This window comes from Oryzias latipes, chromosome 3 (genome assembly GCF_053564925.1).
Source record: "Oryzias latipes strain Hd-rR chromosome 3, Olatipes_Hd-rR_3.1".
NCBI classification, from domain to species: domain Eukaryota; kingdom Metazoa; phylum Chordata; class Actinopteri; order Beloniformes; family Adrianichthyidae; genus Oryzias; species Oryzias latipes.
Genome location: NC_136239.1, coordinates 13,367,035 through 13,387,335, shown reverse-complemented (window position 1 = coordinate 13,387,335; position 20,301 = coordinate 13,367,035). Strand labels below are relative to the sequence as shown.

General features: G+C 39.9%; 1 protein-coding gene across 1 annotated transcript in view; it reads left to right on the top strand.

Annotated features, from left to right (window-relative positions):
* Nucleotides 1-19,892, top strand: part of LOC101161865 (CD151 antigen) — a 29,681-nt gene extending 9,789 nt beyond the window's left edge. The window contains exons 4-8 of the mRNA XM_023952675.2: nt 6,658-6,732; nt 15,421-15,525; nt 17,745-17,894; nt 18,745-18,831; nt 18,923-19,892. Of these exons, the coding sequence (XP_023808443.1) occupies nt 6,658-6,732; nt 15,421-15,525; nt 17,745-17,894; nt 18,745-18,831; nt 18,923-18,982 (477 nt within the window). The 3' untranslated portion in view covers nt 18,983-19,892. The remainder of the gene's footprint in view (nt 1-6,657; nt 6,733-15,420; nt 15,526-17,744; nt 17,895-18,744; nt 18,832-18,922) is intronic.
* Nucleotides 19,893-20,301: the final 409 nt, after the last annotated feature.

Genomic DNA, 20,301 nt, shown 5'->3' with positions numbered 1-20,301 from the left:
TCTGACATTGACTTTAATTACAAGGTGATGGCAATCACTGGAGCACAAAACTGCCATGCACACCTGCTTCGACAAAAAACATTCTATTACCTCACCTCTCTTCCTGGTGACGCACACAGGACAAAAATGAATTTAAGGAAAATAAAACGCGTTTAGGGAAAAACATTTAATGGGGGAAAAACTATCTATAGGGAAAACATGGATACAAAGGTTTCTGGATGAATTCTTTTGTAATAAACATTTATTAAAAACATTTTTTTTCAATCTGGTGCATTTTTGGAAAAATAATGAGTCTGCCAGGGTCTGATGGGCAGGCACTGAAAAAAAAATCAATTTACCGAACATGGATAGCCTTCTTTTTAATAATTAATTAGAAAAAAACAACACTTTTAGATTTTAAAAAAAGTTTTGTTTTTGCACTAAATAGTCAGAAATTGTTTGTTAAAAATTGTTCTTATGCCACACATGTTGTAATGTTTACACAGCGGAAATGGATAAATGGTCTTTGCATTCAAATTTTTAATGTAGAAATGTTAGCCTTTGTAAACAGTAAGACACACACTGCCTTAACGTTTGTTCGGGATTTGTCAACTAGAGTCAAATCAGGATTTGTTTAGCTGAATTAAAATAGGTTAAACACAACTTGAAAAGAGGCCTTTGCAGAAATGTGAGCAGTGACACAGATGCAGAACGACACACATCTGCATCTTCATTTGGGCTCTTAAAAATCACCTCTTGTGTTCTACTCCCAGTGAATTTCAGGAACTAGCAGAGAGGAGGAATTAAGTGATCCAATTGTAATGGATAAGTCCTTATTTAAAGGCCCACTCTAACTATATTTGGATCTATTATAAAAGTCTTCCCAGTGGTCTTTTAATTCAGATTATGTGCTTTTTAGCCAAAAAAACGACAACCTGTGTAACGTTTTGAAGACATATTTTCTGCAGAGCAGCAGGAGTTAATCAGAATTCACTTCTGACTTTTGGGGGAGAGTTATGGTGAAGATGTAACCTTCCGCTGATGTCCCATCATCCCTTTGTTTACTCGCTCTCCCACTAGCTTACAGCCCCTCACAACCCCAACCCAACATTAGTGGAGCAACAAAATCCGCGAGCAGTATCGGAGTTATCCAGCAGTACAGCTTTGATACCAGCTCAGATGAAACAAAGACGTCCATGGATCTATTTGTCTGCAAGTGGAAGCATCAGAATGGAGCGGAGCAGGGAGCTGATGCAGGGCTCCAGACTGCGAGCAATTGGTCGCATTTTGCGACCAAAATTTGACAGTGTGCGACCGAATTTTACATCCAGTCGCACATGTGCTACCAGTAAATTTGCCTCCCCCACCCTTCGTATTTTTTATACATTAAACGTGGAAGGGGCACGTCAATGATCACTGAAATAATCAATGAGACGCAAGCACACGGACGCAGGCAGGCACACACACTCGCGCACATACTCATGAAACGCGAGCACGTACACTCTCGCGTGATACCTGTCTGTGAGGCGGCCACTGCGTGTGAGAAGAGTAGGGAAAGCCACTGTGAGTGGCTAAAATGCGTGGAGGGGGCGGGGCCTAGAGATAATCGAGTGCGCGTAAACATCTGTGGGAAGGAAACTGAGACAAATATCACAACCTGATATATGCGTCTGAACTATGGGTAAGCGAACTATTGATTCGTTTTTCCGACCTGCGGCTGGTGTACCAGTGCCAGAGTGTACAGCAGGGGTCTCAAACTCGCGGCCCGCGAGCTATTTGCGGCCCCCAAGATGATATTTTGCGGTCCCCGCCTTAATATGAAGGTTTAATGTTACTGCAGCCCGCCAGTTTGTATGAATGACACTTTTTCATTGTCGTGCGCGAAGCTGACCAACCAATCACAGTGGGGTATATGACTCTTGGGGGCGTGACAATGACAGGGTTTGAAAGCAGGAAACCTGACAGCCCCCCTCCCCTCCCCGGACCACATTAAGGAGTTCCTTACTTTCCTTTAGAACGTATTTATTCGCTCGTAATTTTCCAAATACATGCAGTCCGTGCTGTTTTTTTTTCTGGGCCGCACAGTACCGGAGGAAGGTTTAGGTTTTGATTACGGTTACGGCGGCGCATCAAACGGTTATGCACGGCAGCACACCGCTCCCGCGGGAGTCGGGTCAGCTGAGGAGAATAAATGTCCCACACCTACATGCGTGACAGCTAACGGGGCTTGAACTTTAAACACGCTCGAGCAAAAACAACATCAGTTTTAGACACACTGAAAATACGTGGGGAAAATGCAACGATAGACGTGTTTGAGATGAACCAGCACCTCGCCTGGATCGTTGGGGACACCAGGCAAGGGGGGCTGTGAGATGAAAGCGAATCTGCAGCAAGACTGGAGGAGAACAGGAAAATGGAGTTGTCCTTAACATTCAATTTAGTTTTAATATTCTTCTCCCCTTTAGTATGATCTGTGTTATTATATATGTTATGATTATTTTAATGTTTTGTGATGTATATAGCCTTTTTTAATGAATTGGTATTTTAAATTATTTTAATTAATCACTCCACTACAAAAACCATCTGGACACATGTCCCATAATGCATTGTTTTGTAGTCTGTAGGGCAGCTTTCAGTCAGTTCAGTTTCCATCTGTGTCCGGGTAGGTTTGCCCCTTGCTCTCATCCCTTTGTCGCGATATTTTTGTGATGATTGACAGTTGATGTTGGAGCAAAAACAAAAATATATGTCACACACCAGGTGATCTGCGCAGCGTTGAGTTCACCTGGGTGATCTCAAACACACTTATTGTGCATCTTGGCTACACCTATTTGGTGTCACAAAGATACATTTCCATCCGTTTTCTTTACTTATTTGTACTGTCATGACAGCGATGGTGATGTCAGTTTACCTTCTTGTTGCATATTCAAAAGTGCAGAATAAAATGTGACACTGAATTTGAAACAGCACATTGTAATTTCTGCATCTATTATTAAAGCATTTATTAGTAATACAGTGGAAATTAGTAGATTTGGTTAGCATGTTGATTTACGGTATGTGCCCCTAAATTTTCTGGTTGTGCCCCTAAAATTTTCAGTTAGGGGCCACTGTGCTCCTACTGAAAAAAGTTAGTCTGGAGCCCTGTGATGGCCCGCCCACTGCATTTACTATGTCACAGATATGCCTGTCTGCTCCTGCTTTACATTGTTTTGTTTAAAGCATTATTCAGAAATGCAATTTTGAGCTTAATTTTCTTTATATATGTCCTCCATCAAAAAAAAATGCAACAAGAACATGTTAAAAACATAATTGTCATTGGAGTGTGTTTTTAGCAATCCTAAGCATTTATTGAGTCACAATGACTTTTCTAAGCTCGATCCAAAGCCTGCTATGAGTGTGCCCTGAGGATGTAAAACTCACACTATTTGAATGGACAGTATTTTCAGAAGACAGCTCTTTATACATTGAAGATATAAAAAGAGGAGGAAAGCAGATGATGAGCTGAATAGAAGCAAGGATACTAACGGTGAAAGAAAAAAGCCTAGATAACGCATCATCATGTGTAGAATAAATGTGCTCTCTGTAAAGAAAAGGGAGTTCTGTTATTCAGAGTCGAACAGTAGAGCAGCACTTGAAAGAAACAACAGATTGATGTAGTGCAGATGAACCCGCTGACAGACTTCATCAGGATTGTGTCTCTCAGAGAGTCTGGATGTGGGGAGTCCTCATGAACTGCTGCTTTAGCATGTGTCGCACGCGCCCTGTTGATGTGCAGTTTTTTTTAAAGCCATGAAGAAGAAGGAAGAAAAGACCACAAAAGGATTTTAAAAAATTGGCTTTCTTTAAATTTACTGCAAAAATTCAGTTTGCAGACGTCAGAAAGTGAGGTACCGGTACTCCTTTAGAGCGGGGGTGGCAAAGTCCAGGCCTTGAAGGGCCGGTGTAGGCACCAACAGTATTGCCCTGCAATAACTGTTCGGGGTCCTTCGACTAATGATGACGCCGCGTTATGTGATTGGCTGTACGTTGGTCTGATGACGTTTAAGATGGTGATTGATCCGCAGGTTGACGCGCTAACACCATTCTTCATGAGAAACATGGATTGCGATTTTATAAATGAGATTTATACTTCTTTGAACTCCCCTTTCAGCACATCATCCTTGGCCAGCTGTCGAGTTAAGCAGAAAATTGGATTCAAGACATTAAGCATTTGTTTTAGTGCTAATTCTTTGTTTTCTTGTTGGTAATAATATTATGTAATACATAAAATTAATGTGCTGTTTTTTTTTTGTATTTAGTATATTAATGCTTTCAATGTGTTTTAAAAAGGAAATATAAACTTTGCAATCATAACTGTTAGAAACTGACATTTGGCCCAATAAACCCAGACTGCACACCGTAAATAAATATTGTTTCTCATACAGTCATTCATTTACTCACGTTGGAAAAACAAGTTTATATTGCCAATGTGTCTCCCTGTTATACATTTGGTGTAACAAACAATTATGTCAGACACTCCTTAAATTCAAAATGGCATTATTAGTTATGAGGGAAAAGAACTTTTACAAAATGAAATGTGTAATGAAAATATAGAGCCCTAGCAGATCTCAACGCTACGTAGTTATGTAGTTTGTCCAAGCGGTGTTACCGTAGTGTGATGTCATCATTAGTCACAGGACCCCAAACGGTTACTGCAGATCGAATACTTTTGGTACCTACACTGGTTTCCCAAAAACCAGCTTCAATGGCTGGTTGGTTGGAAAAAGTGTTGGACACCAGCCTTTAATTCCTGGATTCTGACTCCCCTGCTTATGAGAGATTCATCTGTAACTAAGTACGTGCAACTTCTAATCCTGGGAAATGCCTCTTATTAATTATTAAACATTTGAAGGCAAGCGCGTTGTAGGCTTGCACAATCAATCAAAAATGTATCGTCATCGCCATATCAGCCTGTGCAATATCATAAAAGATGGCGTGCAGTGTGATTAAACTCATGGCAGCTTTAAGTATTTAAAGAATCAAATGGAGCCTTTTACGCTTTTGACCAAACAGTCATTTTATGTTACGTTCCTGCTTCTTATGTAGACGTGCATAATTTGGAGGATTATTTAAGTTTTGTTGACTTTTATTTAAGTTTTGTTGACTTTTATTTAAATAAAACTGTTGCAGTAAAATGGAAATGATGTATTAGTAGTTTTTTTGTTTTGCTATTTGTTGTCGTATCACAAGTCATATCCTCATTGTAATATTGATCACTAGTATACAAATGGCAAGTTTTGTTCATATCGTGCAGTAGGCCTGCACAGTATATCGCAGATTTATCGTTATGGCCACATCAAGCTGTGCAATTCCCGTATCACAAAAGATGGCGAAAGTTGCAATAAATAGTTACAATAAATGTGCTAAAACAATCCTGTGGCAGTTTGAAGTATTTAACAAATCTGATAAATACTTTTATGCATTTGACTAATCGGATGGAGCCCTTTTATGTTGGATGTTCTCATCCTATGTAGAAGAGGGCCATTTGGAGTTTAATTTTTTTAAACTGTTGCAATAAAATAGAAATTATTCTTGGTTGTTTTGCTATTTGTTCATATATCGCAAGTTATCGCATCTCAATCAAGTTACTTTTAGGATACTATGATAGACCATGGCTTTGTAAGGAAAATGTGGATTATGCTAATGAGCTAGGGGTCTAAGAAATGCATGTATCAAATATGATACAACTGGTTGTATAAGGTAGAGTTTTCTGTTTTCTGCCATCTATAGAGCTGAAGAAGATAGAACAGCTGTGCGTTTGCAACATTACTGTCCTGATTTAGTGTATGCTAATTATTTGAGCTTATTTTCTAATAAGTATCCACAACTGAAGGTGTTTCGGTTTATTTTTTGAACTCATCAGAAACCCATTTTCAGGCCTCTTCATCATTCAGAGCTGCTCACAGATGTAATCAGCTCAAGCTTTCACATCAAAGATCTGGCTCACTTCACCCGGCGCAATTTCTTTCTGTGATAGCAGAAGGGCGAAGGAATCTTAAGCCGAGGTCTCGCAATCTCCGCGGGTCTCTCATTCCGCGGAGAGAGGCTCCGTTTCTCTTTTTGCATGAAAAGTGGATTGTCCCTGGCGGTCCCATTTGTGTGACCATAAATCACATGCAGAAGATAAACTTTGAGCCACTTTTGTGTCTGAAAGCGAAGAGACTGGCATATGCTCCTCTGCTTTAACAGACTTTTACAGTTTAAGGCAACAGAACTTTGAGTTCTGCTGTAGGTAAACCAATGCTGATAACGGCTAATTAAATAAAATGTATGCTTTAAATCCACTTCAGAGCAAATTTTTTCATTAAGAAGGTAACAAGAAATCAACTACTAAAACAATCAGCACATTGAGTTCTTGTGCTGAGAATTATTATGGATTGGTAGAAGTGTGAGCTCAGGAGACCAACTGTTAATCAGAAATCTAGTGTTCAATAAGCTTCCAGCTCAGAGAGGCTTTGGCTCCTCATGTATTCATCTCCAAATGTTCATACTGGGTCAAGAGGTTTCCATTTTTCTGTATTTAATTACAGAAAAACAGAAAGCGCTTATTTGAATATAACTGTCCTTTCATCATATTTGAGCTCAAACAAGCATTAACTTGCACTAACTCTATTTTGTCTTTTCTCTCTGTGTCTACAGTACTTTGTCCTGCTGCTGTGTATTTTCCTGTTGGAGGTCCTGGCTGGTGTTTTAGCCTACATCTATTACCAGCAGGTAACAATTGTTTTGTATCTGAAATCCCAAACTCAGACCAGTATTTAACAGTGCACATGAAGAAGCCAAAGGGATCTAGATGGGAGTGCAAAATGTAGTTTTAAGCCTTTTACAAATTCTTTTCCTATTCACAAAGTGTTTAAATACGACAGAGTTTTAGGGCCACGGTGAGGAAAAAAATTCTGGCCAACATGAAGAGATTAAAGTCGTCAAGTCGACTTTAATCTCGTCATGACGAGAAAAAACTCGACACAAAGTTTTGAGAAAAAACTCGTGTCGAGATTAAAGTCGCAATGTTGCGCGAGAGAAGTGAAGCTGAGTCTTTCAGGAGTATTCAGTGTTATGGCTAATGTTAGTGAGCTAGTGGCTTTGTATTTAAGAGTTGACGACAGAGTTTTATGGCCACCAAAAACTCGTAAATTTACGGGGAAAAAATTCATAGATTAAAAAGGAGAAAACACCAAAGTTGTCTGTTTATCGGAGCCTAACTTGAAGATGAAATATGTGGAGCCTTTTGTGAAGCTTTAGTTCCGGATTATAGGTTTAAAACAAAGAGATTCTGAACCTTTGATGACTCAAAATCAGATTACTGTCCGTGGAGCCGTCTCTCCGGGGTTCAGTGTCGGTAAAGCAGACTTTCATATGTAAAATAAGGAGCTCAGAGACACGTTTGGATGTAGTGGACCGCTGCAGCCTTTATTCTCCTTTTCATTCACATAACCTGAAGTTCATCTGTCACATTACGTCATGAATCTGTCATCCGATCACCAATGCGGAAGTAAACAGTGTTACATACGCCCCCTCCTGCAGATGAAGCGACCCGTTTGATCATTAAAAAACAAAGATGAATGAAAATAGTCTGTTATATTAGCATTACAGCGTTGAAAAAGGCAAAAAGTGCTTCTCCTCCTCAGACGGAAGCGTCACACAAACGTAGAGATCTTGTCTTTGGTGGAGGAAGAAAGGATTCAAGCAAACAGCTGCAGGGACACCCGATGGCTTCCTCATCGGGCTGCAGTGATCCTGCAAACCAACCATCAATAAATAAAACTTTAATGAATCGTAAATAAATCAAATGAGCCTCCAGACATTTGGAACGTTATCAATAAACATTCAGCTCACCTGTTCAACAAAGTTTAGTCGGTCTGCTCTGCTGCTGCACGGCGTTCACCTGCTGCTCTGTATGCTCACTTCAACAATAATCTCGTAAATTTACGAGTTTTTTTCTCTCTCGCGCAACATTGCGACTTTAATCTCGAAACTTTATTTCGACTTTTATCTCGACACGACGAGTTTTTTCTCAAAACTTTGTGTCGAGTTTTTTTCGTAATGACGAGATTAAAGTCGACTTGACGACTTTAATCTCGCCACGTTGGCCAGAATTTTTTTTCCTCACCGTGGCCCTAAAACTCCGTCGTATTTAAAATATTGAAGTGCAATTAAAAGAAACCAACTTCTTGCTGAAAGACAGCATGCAGTGTTAAAACACTGTTGGGATGTGTGACGTTAGTACTTTGTTTTACAAATAAACCTAGATCAGGGACATTTGCCCCTTTACCCCTCCGTTGTGGTTCTCTGGTTTAAGAAGAATTTTTCAGACTTCAAGGTGCATCAAGCTTAGTGAAATAGTCATTCACAAACGGTAGAAGCACAGTATCGCTCCACTGTGGTGTTTCCGTAATGATCCACCTTTACATCAAGCGATGTGGCAATGTAGTTCACTAAAACCAAAACGTTTAAATGGGTTTTTGAGCTCTGGGTACCAGTAAGCACAACCAGAATTCATCATTAAGGCGCACCAAATTATAAGGTGGACCGGCTTACTTTTGAAAAGACATGAAATCCAAAAAATACGGTACAGGTCACTTATTTAGCTCTGATTTAATTGTAATTTGTCAAATTGATGAATTTTTGGTCTGAGATGCACTACATATGGTAAAATTAACTGTGCATACCTTTTTGTTTTATCACTACCTACTACTACATTTCATTGAAATGATCCTATGTGGTACAGGATGTCTTTTAATTTGAAAGGAAGTCAAATAAACCTCTAAAAAGTTATAAACAATTTTTTTAATTGCTATTTTCCCTTTATTTCTGTTTTATTAATATATTTACAAAAAGATTTCATGTATATTTATCCTAATAGTGACAACAAACATCAACACAAATCAGTGTACTCTTTTTCTAAAGTAAGACTTTGTGGCTCTTTAAGTGTTGGAAGCTGCAGACCTCTGCCCTAGATGCCTAATTGTAATAGAGCTGTTGTATAAAATGGACAACTGTTCAAGTCATCTTGTGGCTTTTCCAGTAGTTTAGTTCTCCCCGTGTCCAAGCCGACATGTTTAAGGGAGATTGTTAGAAAGTAACAGGGAGCTGCTCATGAAAATGCAAATACCTGACCTCTCACATTACTCGTGGTGCATTAGGCCCAAACAGAGCGAAAAATGCTTCTGGTGCTTCACACAATAAGGGTGCTTGAATTTTTCTGAAGCTTTTACGTGGATTTGGGCTTTCATTCAATTAAACTGAGCCTTTATTTTGTTTTCATTTTTTATCATTACACTATTTTTTTAATTTTTACATGCATTTCTAGTTTACAGCAACATGTAGAGTATGCATTACCCACAGTTTTTTTTAATTCATTAAAAGGCCTTTCTTTTTAGCAGAGGAACTTTTCATGCTCTTTAAATTCCAGCTCACTTTTCAGCTCTGTAATTAGTTTTTAGATGTTGGTTAAAACAAAGAAGAAAACATTTTTTGTCTCTGCACATGTTTTTTTCCCTTCATACTAGGCCTGCACAATATACCGCAAATTTTTCGTTATCGCAATATTCAGCTCTGCAATATGCATATCGCAAAAGACAGTGAAAATCGCAATAAATCGTAAACCTTAAATGTGTTAATACAACCTTAAGGCAGCTTGAAGGATTTAACGAATCAAATAAATCCCTTTATGCATTTGACCAATCGGATGGACGCTTTCACCTTGTAGACCAATCGGATGGAGGCCTATTATGTTAGATGTTTGTCTCCTATGTCAACGAGGGTCATTTGGAGTATAATTTTTAAACTGTTGCAATTAAAAGGGAATGATGTTTTTGTTTATTTTGCTATTTGTTTATATACCGCAAATTATACCGTTATCGCAATATTAATCTTAAATATCGCATATCGCGAGTTTTCCTCATATCGTGCTGCCCTACTTCATACCAAATATTACCTTTAACTCTGAAAGGATTTTCTCTTTTTTTATTGTTCCAACTGTTGGAGTTTTCTGTCTTTAATTCCCAAATTTTGTAGAGTTTTTCTTAGTGGTAAACATATTTAATTAAAGTGATTTGATGTAAGCTTTGAGATTTGATTCCATAGATACATCGTTTTTTTCTTTAAAAAAACACATTTTTTGGTCATTTTTCATATAAATTGGGATTCAAACTCAGTATATCAGCTTTTCAAAACCAACCCTCGTGCTAATAAACCTTTGTGTCCTATCATCACCATGAACTGAACTCTCTGTAAGAACTGATCTCACATTTCAGTAAAACTACAGAGAAATAAACAGCTATTACTCATTCACTTTGTCACTATAACGGTTCTCGCTTTATCTCTTTTAACATGTTCTTGATGATCCACATCTTTTCGTGGTACAGTGATGAAAGTCTTCCGGGAATTCCCGGAAATCCGGGTTTTTGAGCAAACCGAACGTACTTTCCGGGAAATAAAGACCTGGGGCCTCATTCATAAACGTTGCGTACGCACAAAAGAAGGCGTACGCCACTCTCTACGCAATAGTTGAGATTTATAAAAAGCAAACTTGACGGGAAAATGTGCGGTCCTTCACGCAAGCTCTGACCCAGGCGTACGCACAAAAACGGGTGAAATGAGAAACGGCGACACCGTCGGCAGATGGAAGAAACACCTGAAAGTGAAAATGACAATACTGCCTCTCATAAATAACATGAAGACTTCACAAAGCAAGTCTTACAATTAACAGCCTACACGAACACCCGTTTGATCGATCAGCAGTGAAACAAACAAAAAAATCAAACGAAAATTACAACAGAAATTCAAATGAACACATATGTGGAAAAAGAAAAGTTATATATGTTCTACAATATTGGCATGTAGTGCAATTCATCCTCATAAATAATTTAGTTAACAGAACGAAATAATGTACAAAACTGATATTCTCGTCAGTGTGTCCGTCTGGCGGAGCAGATATCAGTGCGGGCGTGCGGACGGACGGACAGACGTACTAATTGTCCACTGGGGAAAGTTGTTTTCATATTAAAACATTTCTTCATAAGCTACAGAATTATGGTATTCATGCATATGCCTTTAGTTTGTTTTATTTTTGATAAAACAATGTATGGCGTATGTCTCAACCATTCAGAGAGCAACAAGACATTACATTTGCGCTGAACCAATTCCCATTTCCACGTCGATTATTACCGACATCTGTAGCTTGTCAGATGTAATTAAATGGAGGGAAATAAATGCCCCATCACAATGCGTAATGACGCACAATGGCTGATCTTACGCTCTTAGAAGATGTGGCAAATGGAAGAATTCGGAGTGAACGCATCTTTAGACAGCAAGAAGACGTGCTGGCAAATGAGGACGAGTGGCTTATGAGCCGGTTCCGACTTCCTCGAGCCGTCCTGTTGGACCTCTGCGGGCTTTTGGGCCCGGCGTTACAGAGGAGCACTCGGAGGAACCACGCGGCGTTACAGAGGAGCACTCGGAGGAACCACGCGGCGTTACAGAGGAGCACTCGGAGGAACCACGCGTGTCACCCGGTGCATCTGGCGCTCCGGTCCCCCCCGGCGCATGCATCTGGCGCTCCGGTGTCCCCCCCCCCGATGGAGCGCTGCAGCCTCACAACCTCGAATGGTTGTGAGGCTACAGCATTTACGGCGTCTGCCGCTCACGTGCCTTTTTGGCATTAGTAATGCCCACACTGTGCCCTCCAAACAACACTTTTCTCCTCTTTTCCACCTCGCCAACGATAACTTCTACTTCACATTGAGTGAAGTTACGTTTTTTTCATTTCCTCTCTGTGATTGCCATGGTTCCGCAAATAATGAATATTCATTTGTGGGCGTTTCACGGACTATTTATGGACAAATATGGGCGTGTCATGAAGCCGCAAAAAGCTGCGCTGCATTTAGAATCGGTTGTGATTTATTAAGGGAAAGATGCGCGGGATGTGCGTGCGCACGGTTTTATAAATCCGAATATTTCTTTGCGTACGTACGTCCTATGTTTCATCCGTACGCCATTTCTGACGCAAATCCTTCGCAAAGTTTTATAAATGAGGCCCCTGATCTCTACGGACAAATCGCTTTCCGGATTAAAAAATGGTCTGAAATCAGCTAATTTTAGCTTTATTTTCTATATTTCTCCGCAGATCGCTTCCTCTATGGTCGTGGCCATCTCTCGTCTTCCCGGCCTAATTGACCAATGACGGGACGTTTTAGTTGCTTTCGGATGCGTCGATGGGTCTGATTGGCTCTGTCTGCACCACGTGGTCAGCGTGACTCGCTTCCCTAGAGACCAAAACTGGCGGACCCACGCTAAACTTTCACAAACACATCTGAAGAGTTTGCGATCAAATTTGTGTTAAAATAATGGCAGGCATCGTCATTATTGAGCTTAGTCACGACCTCAGTTGTGAGAAGACGATAAAAAACAAATTGAAGTGGTCTTGGCTGGAAAAAAAAGATTTTTAAGGTAGTGTAGGTCAAATACTTTTTTGTGTAAAATAATCTCAAAACCACATTTTGAAATAATTTCAATTTTAGTTTTGAGTTTCAGTTTTTATTTTGAATACATTTCTCTATCTAATTTATTTGTATTTCCTAATTACCATGATTTAGTTCAGTATAGTTAACATTAATTATAAGTATTTGATGGTTTGGACCCGCACTCCCTTAAAAAATAATGTTTACAATGTTTAGTTTAGTTTGTATGTTTGTTTTGATATTTCCCAGATTACTTAGTATTGGTGTTAAAGAATTGATGTATTATGTTATAGAATTATAGTTTAAAGCAGATCCCATATTTTGATGTAATTATAGTTTGAGAAAACAGTGCAAGTGGATGTTGTACATCAGTCATTTCTAAAGCAGAAATAATGTATAAATAACTGAGGTATTTTCATAGAATATCATAGTTACTGGTGTTCTTTTTGCCATTTGGGGCTTTGATGTTACTATATTTTAGCAATTGTATGTTTTGCAGCTTTAAGGAAAAGCGTAGATTGTAGGATTGTGTTACTTTGAGCAATTTTCCAAATTCTTTTTTAGGACCAGCAAGTCCTTAATGGAGAGTCAAACTAGGGGTTTGAATGACAAATCATGATGCTCCAATTAGTCTTAGTTTCTTGATAAAGAAGTGAATAACTAGTTGCCAGAATGCACCAGAATGCATCTAAGACCACGTATTTTTCCAAAATTTCGCTCTGTGCCCGCCATATCGCTCAAAGAAAAGTTCAGGGATTTTTTCCTTGCCTGACTTTCATCACTGGTGGTATTATTTCTTTGTTGCAAGTTATTTAAGTTGTCAACTGGCCAATCAGATGGCTTGATAAAGCTGTCCCCCGCCTTAAATTTTCGAAACGTTTGACAGATTCTCCTGAGCCCACTTCAGTAGAAGTGGTGTGGACCTTCAACAAGCTCGCCCATTATTGGCGACAGTAGTAGTAATAGTATAGAAACGTTGATTCAGACCGACTCGGATCAATCGCTGCTTAGTAACTTCATCTGGCGAAAAATGGTGAAAATTGGCTTCTTTTGGTTGGAGCCGTAAGTTAGTCATTTTGGCAGTCACTCAGTCCAATTCTCTTACACAGTTAATACACTTGACCAGCAGGGAAGGGCTTCCTCTTTTTCTATTTCTACTTCCTTACTCTACTTTTTCTATTTAAATGTTTTGCTGTACAGCTGCATCATTGTAAAGCAGCTAAAGTCCTTCTTTAGTTTTGAGCTGTTGAGCACAACTACTTCATTCTTGTTAAAACACCTGTCTCCATTATTCTGCACACAGCAAACACTAATGCTTTTTATCAGCTGTTCAAATCCACAGGGCCACTTCTCTATTATCCTGTGTTGTGATTATCGGTCACTCCTAAGTGGTAATAAATCAGGACAACTGTGGGTTTGATTTCATAATGAGCTCTATATATGAACTGTAACTCACTCTGTTGGATGTATTCACATTTTTCATGATTTTACCTTCAGCACATGAAGGTAATGTCATTGTGTTCCCATTATTTTCTGTTTAATATTTAAACACCTCAGCTTTCAGCAGAATGGCATTCTCCACCAGCAGCTGTAAATGCCTGCTTGCCCATGGCTCCTCATTATGAGGAAAGAAAGGGATGTGGCTGCTTATCATACCAATGCAGACTGACGGTAAATATCACAGAAGGTGTTTCTCTCCAAATCAAACTGAGAAGATACTTACATGGACACACAAAGTGCGTTCTTAATAGACAACTAGTTGCAAACAGATCCTGAAACGTACCTGCGTTCCTTCTGCAGCTGCTGTACGAACAGGAATTTTCACATTTTGTCCTCATTTTTGCAGCTTCTCTTGACTTTTTAGTTTTCTTGGCTAATTAATGACTGTAGTTTATCTATATCTATATATAGATATATATAGATATATATAGATATATATAAAACGCCCCTCTCACCCTTGAAATGTTTGCATTCGTTGTTTTTCATAGTACAATGTAAAAATGAAGACCTACTAAAGTTATTTTATTGTTTAACCCTAGCTGAGATGTTTATATGTATTCTTTCATTTTGAAATAGAAGTTAAAAGTCAACTCTAGCTTCTGATTAAACTGTAATAAGAAGCAAGTTTGATTGGAATGTAATTGAAAACAGATTTGAGGATTGCTGCTTGTGAGTTAGCCAACCAACCGTGAATTCTTTTCAGAGCTCACATCCTCTTATCAGTCTCCCACAGACAGCATGTCTTGTTTATTTTAGCTGAAGCTGCTTTGCAGGCCTCAGATGTAAATGAATGCGCGTTTAAAAATGCATTTGAAGGGGAACCTCAGGCTCTACGCCCCTGTGTCTCTCCAGGTAAATAAAACCGATCCCTCTAGTTTCACAGCCCATGTTCGTCATTTGTGTGAGGTGAGTGCGGTGCTATAATAGCATCCGCCGTCTCACCCACTGTGCCTTCTGTTTCCACTTCACTGCAGCAGCGTTTGACGACAGTCAACAGGTACAATGCAAAGCCGACACCCCCCCCCCCCCCCACCACCACCACCACCACCTCTGCGCCTCTTTCATTGTCTTCCCCTCGTCTTTCATCTCTCTCTCTGCCCTCTATTCCTGTCATCATCGCTCATTCCCTTGATATCTCCTTCCCCCTTTGATTTACAGTGGTTCCCCAGCTGGAGTGTTGCTATAGCAACTAAGCCCCCCCAGACTTATTGCCTCTCAAGTGAGCGTTTTCTGCCACCAGTCTGCAGAACACACACACACAAAAAAGACAGACTTGCTCTGCCTTTGCCCCAACACGATGAACTCCGCTGGTATCGGAACCGCCACGCGTGACGTGTATCGTCAGGAGAGGTCAACACGAATTTAGCACTTGTGCTTCCGCTGCAGATTGTAGCAGTGACTGTATAGTAAGATGCTATTTCATGTGTTTGTCTGTGCGCAGTTAAACGAGGAGCTGAAACTCAACCTGAAGGAGACTCTGATCAGGAAGTATGAAGTTGGCTCCTATGAGCACATCACCAGAGCTGTGGACAAGCTGCAGCAGGAGGTAAGCGCCCTGGCACCACCATACACGTCACAGGAAAGGTCGGCCTCATCAGCATCTTCAACTTTGATTGTATCAACCGTGAAGAAGAGCTGGATCTTATGTAAATCACACACATTAAACCGCTTTTGTTTGAATTTTGCCCATTCATCATCTTGTCAGATTAGCAAGGATGGAGCAAGTCGATGCCAGTCCTTCTGATTTTGACCTAGTATGACAGACTTCTCTCCACTCATCAATTAATGACAATAAATCGCTCCAGATGTAATAAAGATGTAATAAAGAACAAAAAAAAAATCATAAAGTCACACTGGAGTTTAAATTGCACTTTTGGGAGAAATGTGTTTAACAGAATACGGGACCAAGAACAGATTTAGCTAAATGTAACGTAGGAGGAATTGAATTCAAGTGTCTCCTATATTGGCACAATATGAACGATTATTCAGATAACCATAGAATAATGAACATGCTAACAAGTCAACTAAACTCTTTATATCCCTTTAAATCACTAAATCCATTGAATTATTCATCCTCTGTGTCGCTTTGGAGTAATTCCGCAGAGGCTGGCGTTTCTTCTTCTTTGGAGTTGCTGTTAGCAGCAAATACTGATACACACACCTACAGCGCCCTCTAGCTGCTGTTAGTGGGAAAGTAACAAACACAAGTCTTTTTTTTTTAAATCACGTAGAAATCACACTTCCGGCCAGACTATGCGAAAAGTAAATAATAAATGGGACTTATACCCTGACAAATAAGGTATTTATGATTTTTTGCTTATACGAACTAGAAGAAGGAATGGATACATCTGTAATAATAAAGTAATGGGACTACCCCTTAATATGTTAATAGGTTACAGTTGTACTTCCATGATTTTGTCCATTACTTCCACTTTAATCCATATTTTCCGAAGGTTTTTCAACTCAAAATTAATATTTTTTGCAGAATTACATAATCTTGTCTTTGATAGCAAAAAATGCCTCCTCATGCCTGTAAGAGCATAGACTCTCAAATATCAGGCAGGTAATTCCTCCTTGATAACAGCCCCCACTCTGAGCCACATCAGGAAAAAAAACCTGCTAATGCTGACACCAAGCATGGCTGACCTCCGTTTGTTGGAGTCTGTGTTAGTCAGGACGCTGGCCCAGCCTGTTCAGATTTATTCATGACCTGGCCAAGAGCTACAGTAAACAGAGTAGGGTTCTTAGTGAGGGCTTCCTCTTGACATAACAAGACACAAATTGTGTATTACAAGTGACATTTGTTTTCTTGTAGATTTATATAAATGATGTTTTTCACAACAGCTTAACTCTAGAGGGCCACTCAGATGAAATCTCATTTTTTGTGTTTTTAACATGTTGGGGAAGGGGGTTGGGGTTGCGCCGTGCCAACGGTCCTGCCCAGAACTCAGACGTGAATTCCTAATGAACTCCGGTCGCTGTGCAGCCACTATGTCCTAGAAAACAACACAGGTTTTTGAATTTTGGCTAAAAAACGCATGATCATGTTTAAAAACCAATGGGAACACTTTGAAAATACACATTTAGAATCATTCCAACGGATACTGAAGCCACTTCCCTCTGCTTCAGAACCAGCTGATTTACGGCGATTGTTAAATTCTTCAACACCGTACAGTGCTGCATTTCTGTGCAAAGCTCCTTTTCTGCGTTTCAGAATCCCTTGGAATTAAGTGCATAAACAGTTCGAGTTGTGGTAATTCAAAGAACGTTGACACTGGAGCTTGAACTGATGTTAAAGGGTTAATATTCTGATGTCTCAAAAGCCTATTAATAACATGTATCTAGATTGTACAGGGAAGTTCAAATCAACACTAAAGAAGAAAGGACTGGGTTTGATAGCAACTGTCCGTAAATGTATTGTGTGGTTGTAACACAAGCCCGGTTTTGTAGTGAAATTTAAAAACCTCTGCTGACAGTCTCACACAGATGTTAACAGCTGGCTGCCTGTCCCTCTACTTGAGTTTATGCTATGTTGAAAGAAAAAACTTGATAAACTGACCTATTGCCAATGAACCATTGCGTATCTATCAGAATATGGTATTGTGCCCTCAAACTCATTGTAATGACGCAGCAGTGGAATTGATCTCGAGATTGTTCTGCGTTGTTTGTTGGGAACTGAAAAAGACCTAATGTCTGGTTGAATCTTTTCCATTTTCTGCAAACAATATCTTTTTTATCTTTTTCCATCACGTTTCTCTTCCTCAGTTCAAATGTTGTGGGAGCAACAGCTCGTCTGATTGGAAGGAGAACAGTTGGGTTATGGATACGGGCAGGAAGGTGCCGGACAGCTGCTGCAAGACTCTCACAGAAAAGTGCGGCGTAAGAGATCACCCCTCCAACATCTACAAGGTGGAGGTGAGAGCATGACAATGCCATCCGTACTCAAGTCTCACTGCACTAGAACAGGCATTGATGCGACAACCCACTCTGGTGAAAATGGTGCTTTGCTCATCTATAAAGATAAGCTTAAAATTGTATTTCGGAGTATTTCTTTATTCAAATCTTTGAAAAAGATTTTGGGTGTGATGTAAAAGTCACTACAGAAAACCACAAGCTCCCTGCTCCGCCCATTCTTAAGCATCCACTTGTAGACGACTAGACTCACACGTACGTCTTCGTTTTCCTCGTCTGATCTGGCATCTGGCTCAAAACTATACAGCTGAATAGATGCAATATTGCTCACCGTTTTTGATGCATTAATAATTTTAGGTTGGGGCTGTAAGCTAGCAACAGAGCGTCTAACTGATGGGTGACGGAAAGGGGGTTGCTCCACGCCTACAGTCCCACTCTCACTACTCAAGCTACGTACACACCGGAAAATTTGACACGTCTGCTTTTTCTAACCAGTAAAAACAACAAGTTATGCTACGATGCATGTTCGAGAATGTGCTAAACGCGCATTCCTGAAGCTGCATTTAGCCCATGGTGTTCTCAATGGACAGGTAGGGCGGGGCTTCTTCCTCTTTTTCTACTGCTTACTAGCGCATGGCCATGACCTACAGTTGGCTAAGCACAAAATGTTGAAAGAGGTTCAAATCTTGTGATTTGGGCACTAAATGGTTCATTTCTAGCGTCTTTGCAATGGCGGGCATGGATTGGCATTATGTCAGGGGAGTTGGGACATCTGTGGGACGTTGAACTGCCTACATAACCAGTTTGCAGCCAGAGCACAACAAAAGCCTCAGGACTTTAACTTTTCATTTAGGGCGGCTGCATCACCAAACTAGAAAAATTCATCCAGGACCACCTGAAGATTATTGGAGCCGTGGGGATTGGGATTGCCTGCGTGCAGGTGAGAACACAACTCTTCAAATATGACATATACACAGAAGTATAACAGATGTAATAACTCATGTTTGTCTCTCCTTGCCTTTAATTCCCAGATCGTTGGAATGGTGTTTACTTGCTGCCTATATCGAAGTTTAAAGGAAGGGCCGTATTAAAAAAAGCAGACAGGGGAGGGGGAGGGGGAGTGTGCATCACTGCACAGCATACTCAAACAGCCCATGTTTGCTGTTTTTTTTTTTTAACTTTACATTGTTCTTTTAAGGGATACAACATGGCAAAGGCGATAATTGGACGTCTGAGGATATTATTATGCTAAGCAATAGAAAAAAATCCTGCAGGTTTTTTGAATCACAGATTCAGTAACATCTTCCCGCATCTCAATGTGCAGAGAAATGAGAGGAACTATGGGAATTGAAATACAGATTGTATGAATTAGCATAAAACAACCTCATTTGGACTAAAACATCATTGTTTCCTTCCACTCCAATTCCCACAATGTACATTTAATATGCCCAGACCAGCTGGTGGTGGCACTCACATTAGTGTTAGTTATGAATTTTTGTTTTCACCTTAAACTTACTGCCTTGGATCTGTTTTTGTTTGATAAACATTTCATTTTCAGTTTAACCTGCAACTCCTCCTGACTTTCCTGTCTGTATCTTCATAGCGACAAGATGTCTTTGTTTAAACCTCGTTTCACACAACAATGTTCGGCATCCTAATGCATGTTCTGTAAAGGCAGATGTTAATGAAGGGACTTTATGGTTTTATCACCGAGATGTGAGAATATTTTCATGAACATTTCTGACAAAGTGCCTTGTTTTCTTGTTTTAGTGCTTCTTTTATATGTAAAGTATATACTTATGAGTCTAAAACACTAAAAGTCCTTCTGCTGTAAATCTATATCAGTGGTACTTGTGGCCGATTTTTCCTTTTAATATTTTTTTTTTAATCGTAATTCTACATTTAACAAGGATCTTTTTCCTGGTTGCCTCAAAGCCAGCACTAAATGACTGCTGTATTTCTACGATTGTGCTTTATTTGGAATAAATGTAATCCACATTACTCTCTGCTTCTGTTTTGTCTTTCAGCACTAACATTTTTCATAGAGACAGTCGGACTGTAACCAGTGGCCCTTACTCAATTGGCACCAGCTTACAGGTGCATTAGTTTATTGACCAAAAGACAAGTCCCAAATGTCACCGTAATGTGCTGTGGTGATGCTGTTGTGGGCTGCGTGCCATTTTTCTGACAGTTACTGCAGGAATTCACAATGGGCTGTAATGAGAGTCGCTCTGTTGTCAGACACAAGGCTGGGTCATTTGAGCCAAGGCATTGTTGGAGGAGACCTCTGCATTGGTGTCCTCCTCACTGCCAGCAGATGCCGCATGCAGACACAGGGGGGCAGCACTCCCCATGCTTTCAGTAGCACTACTACAGAGGGATAAAAACAGCTGGCTAGTGTGTGGGAATA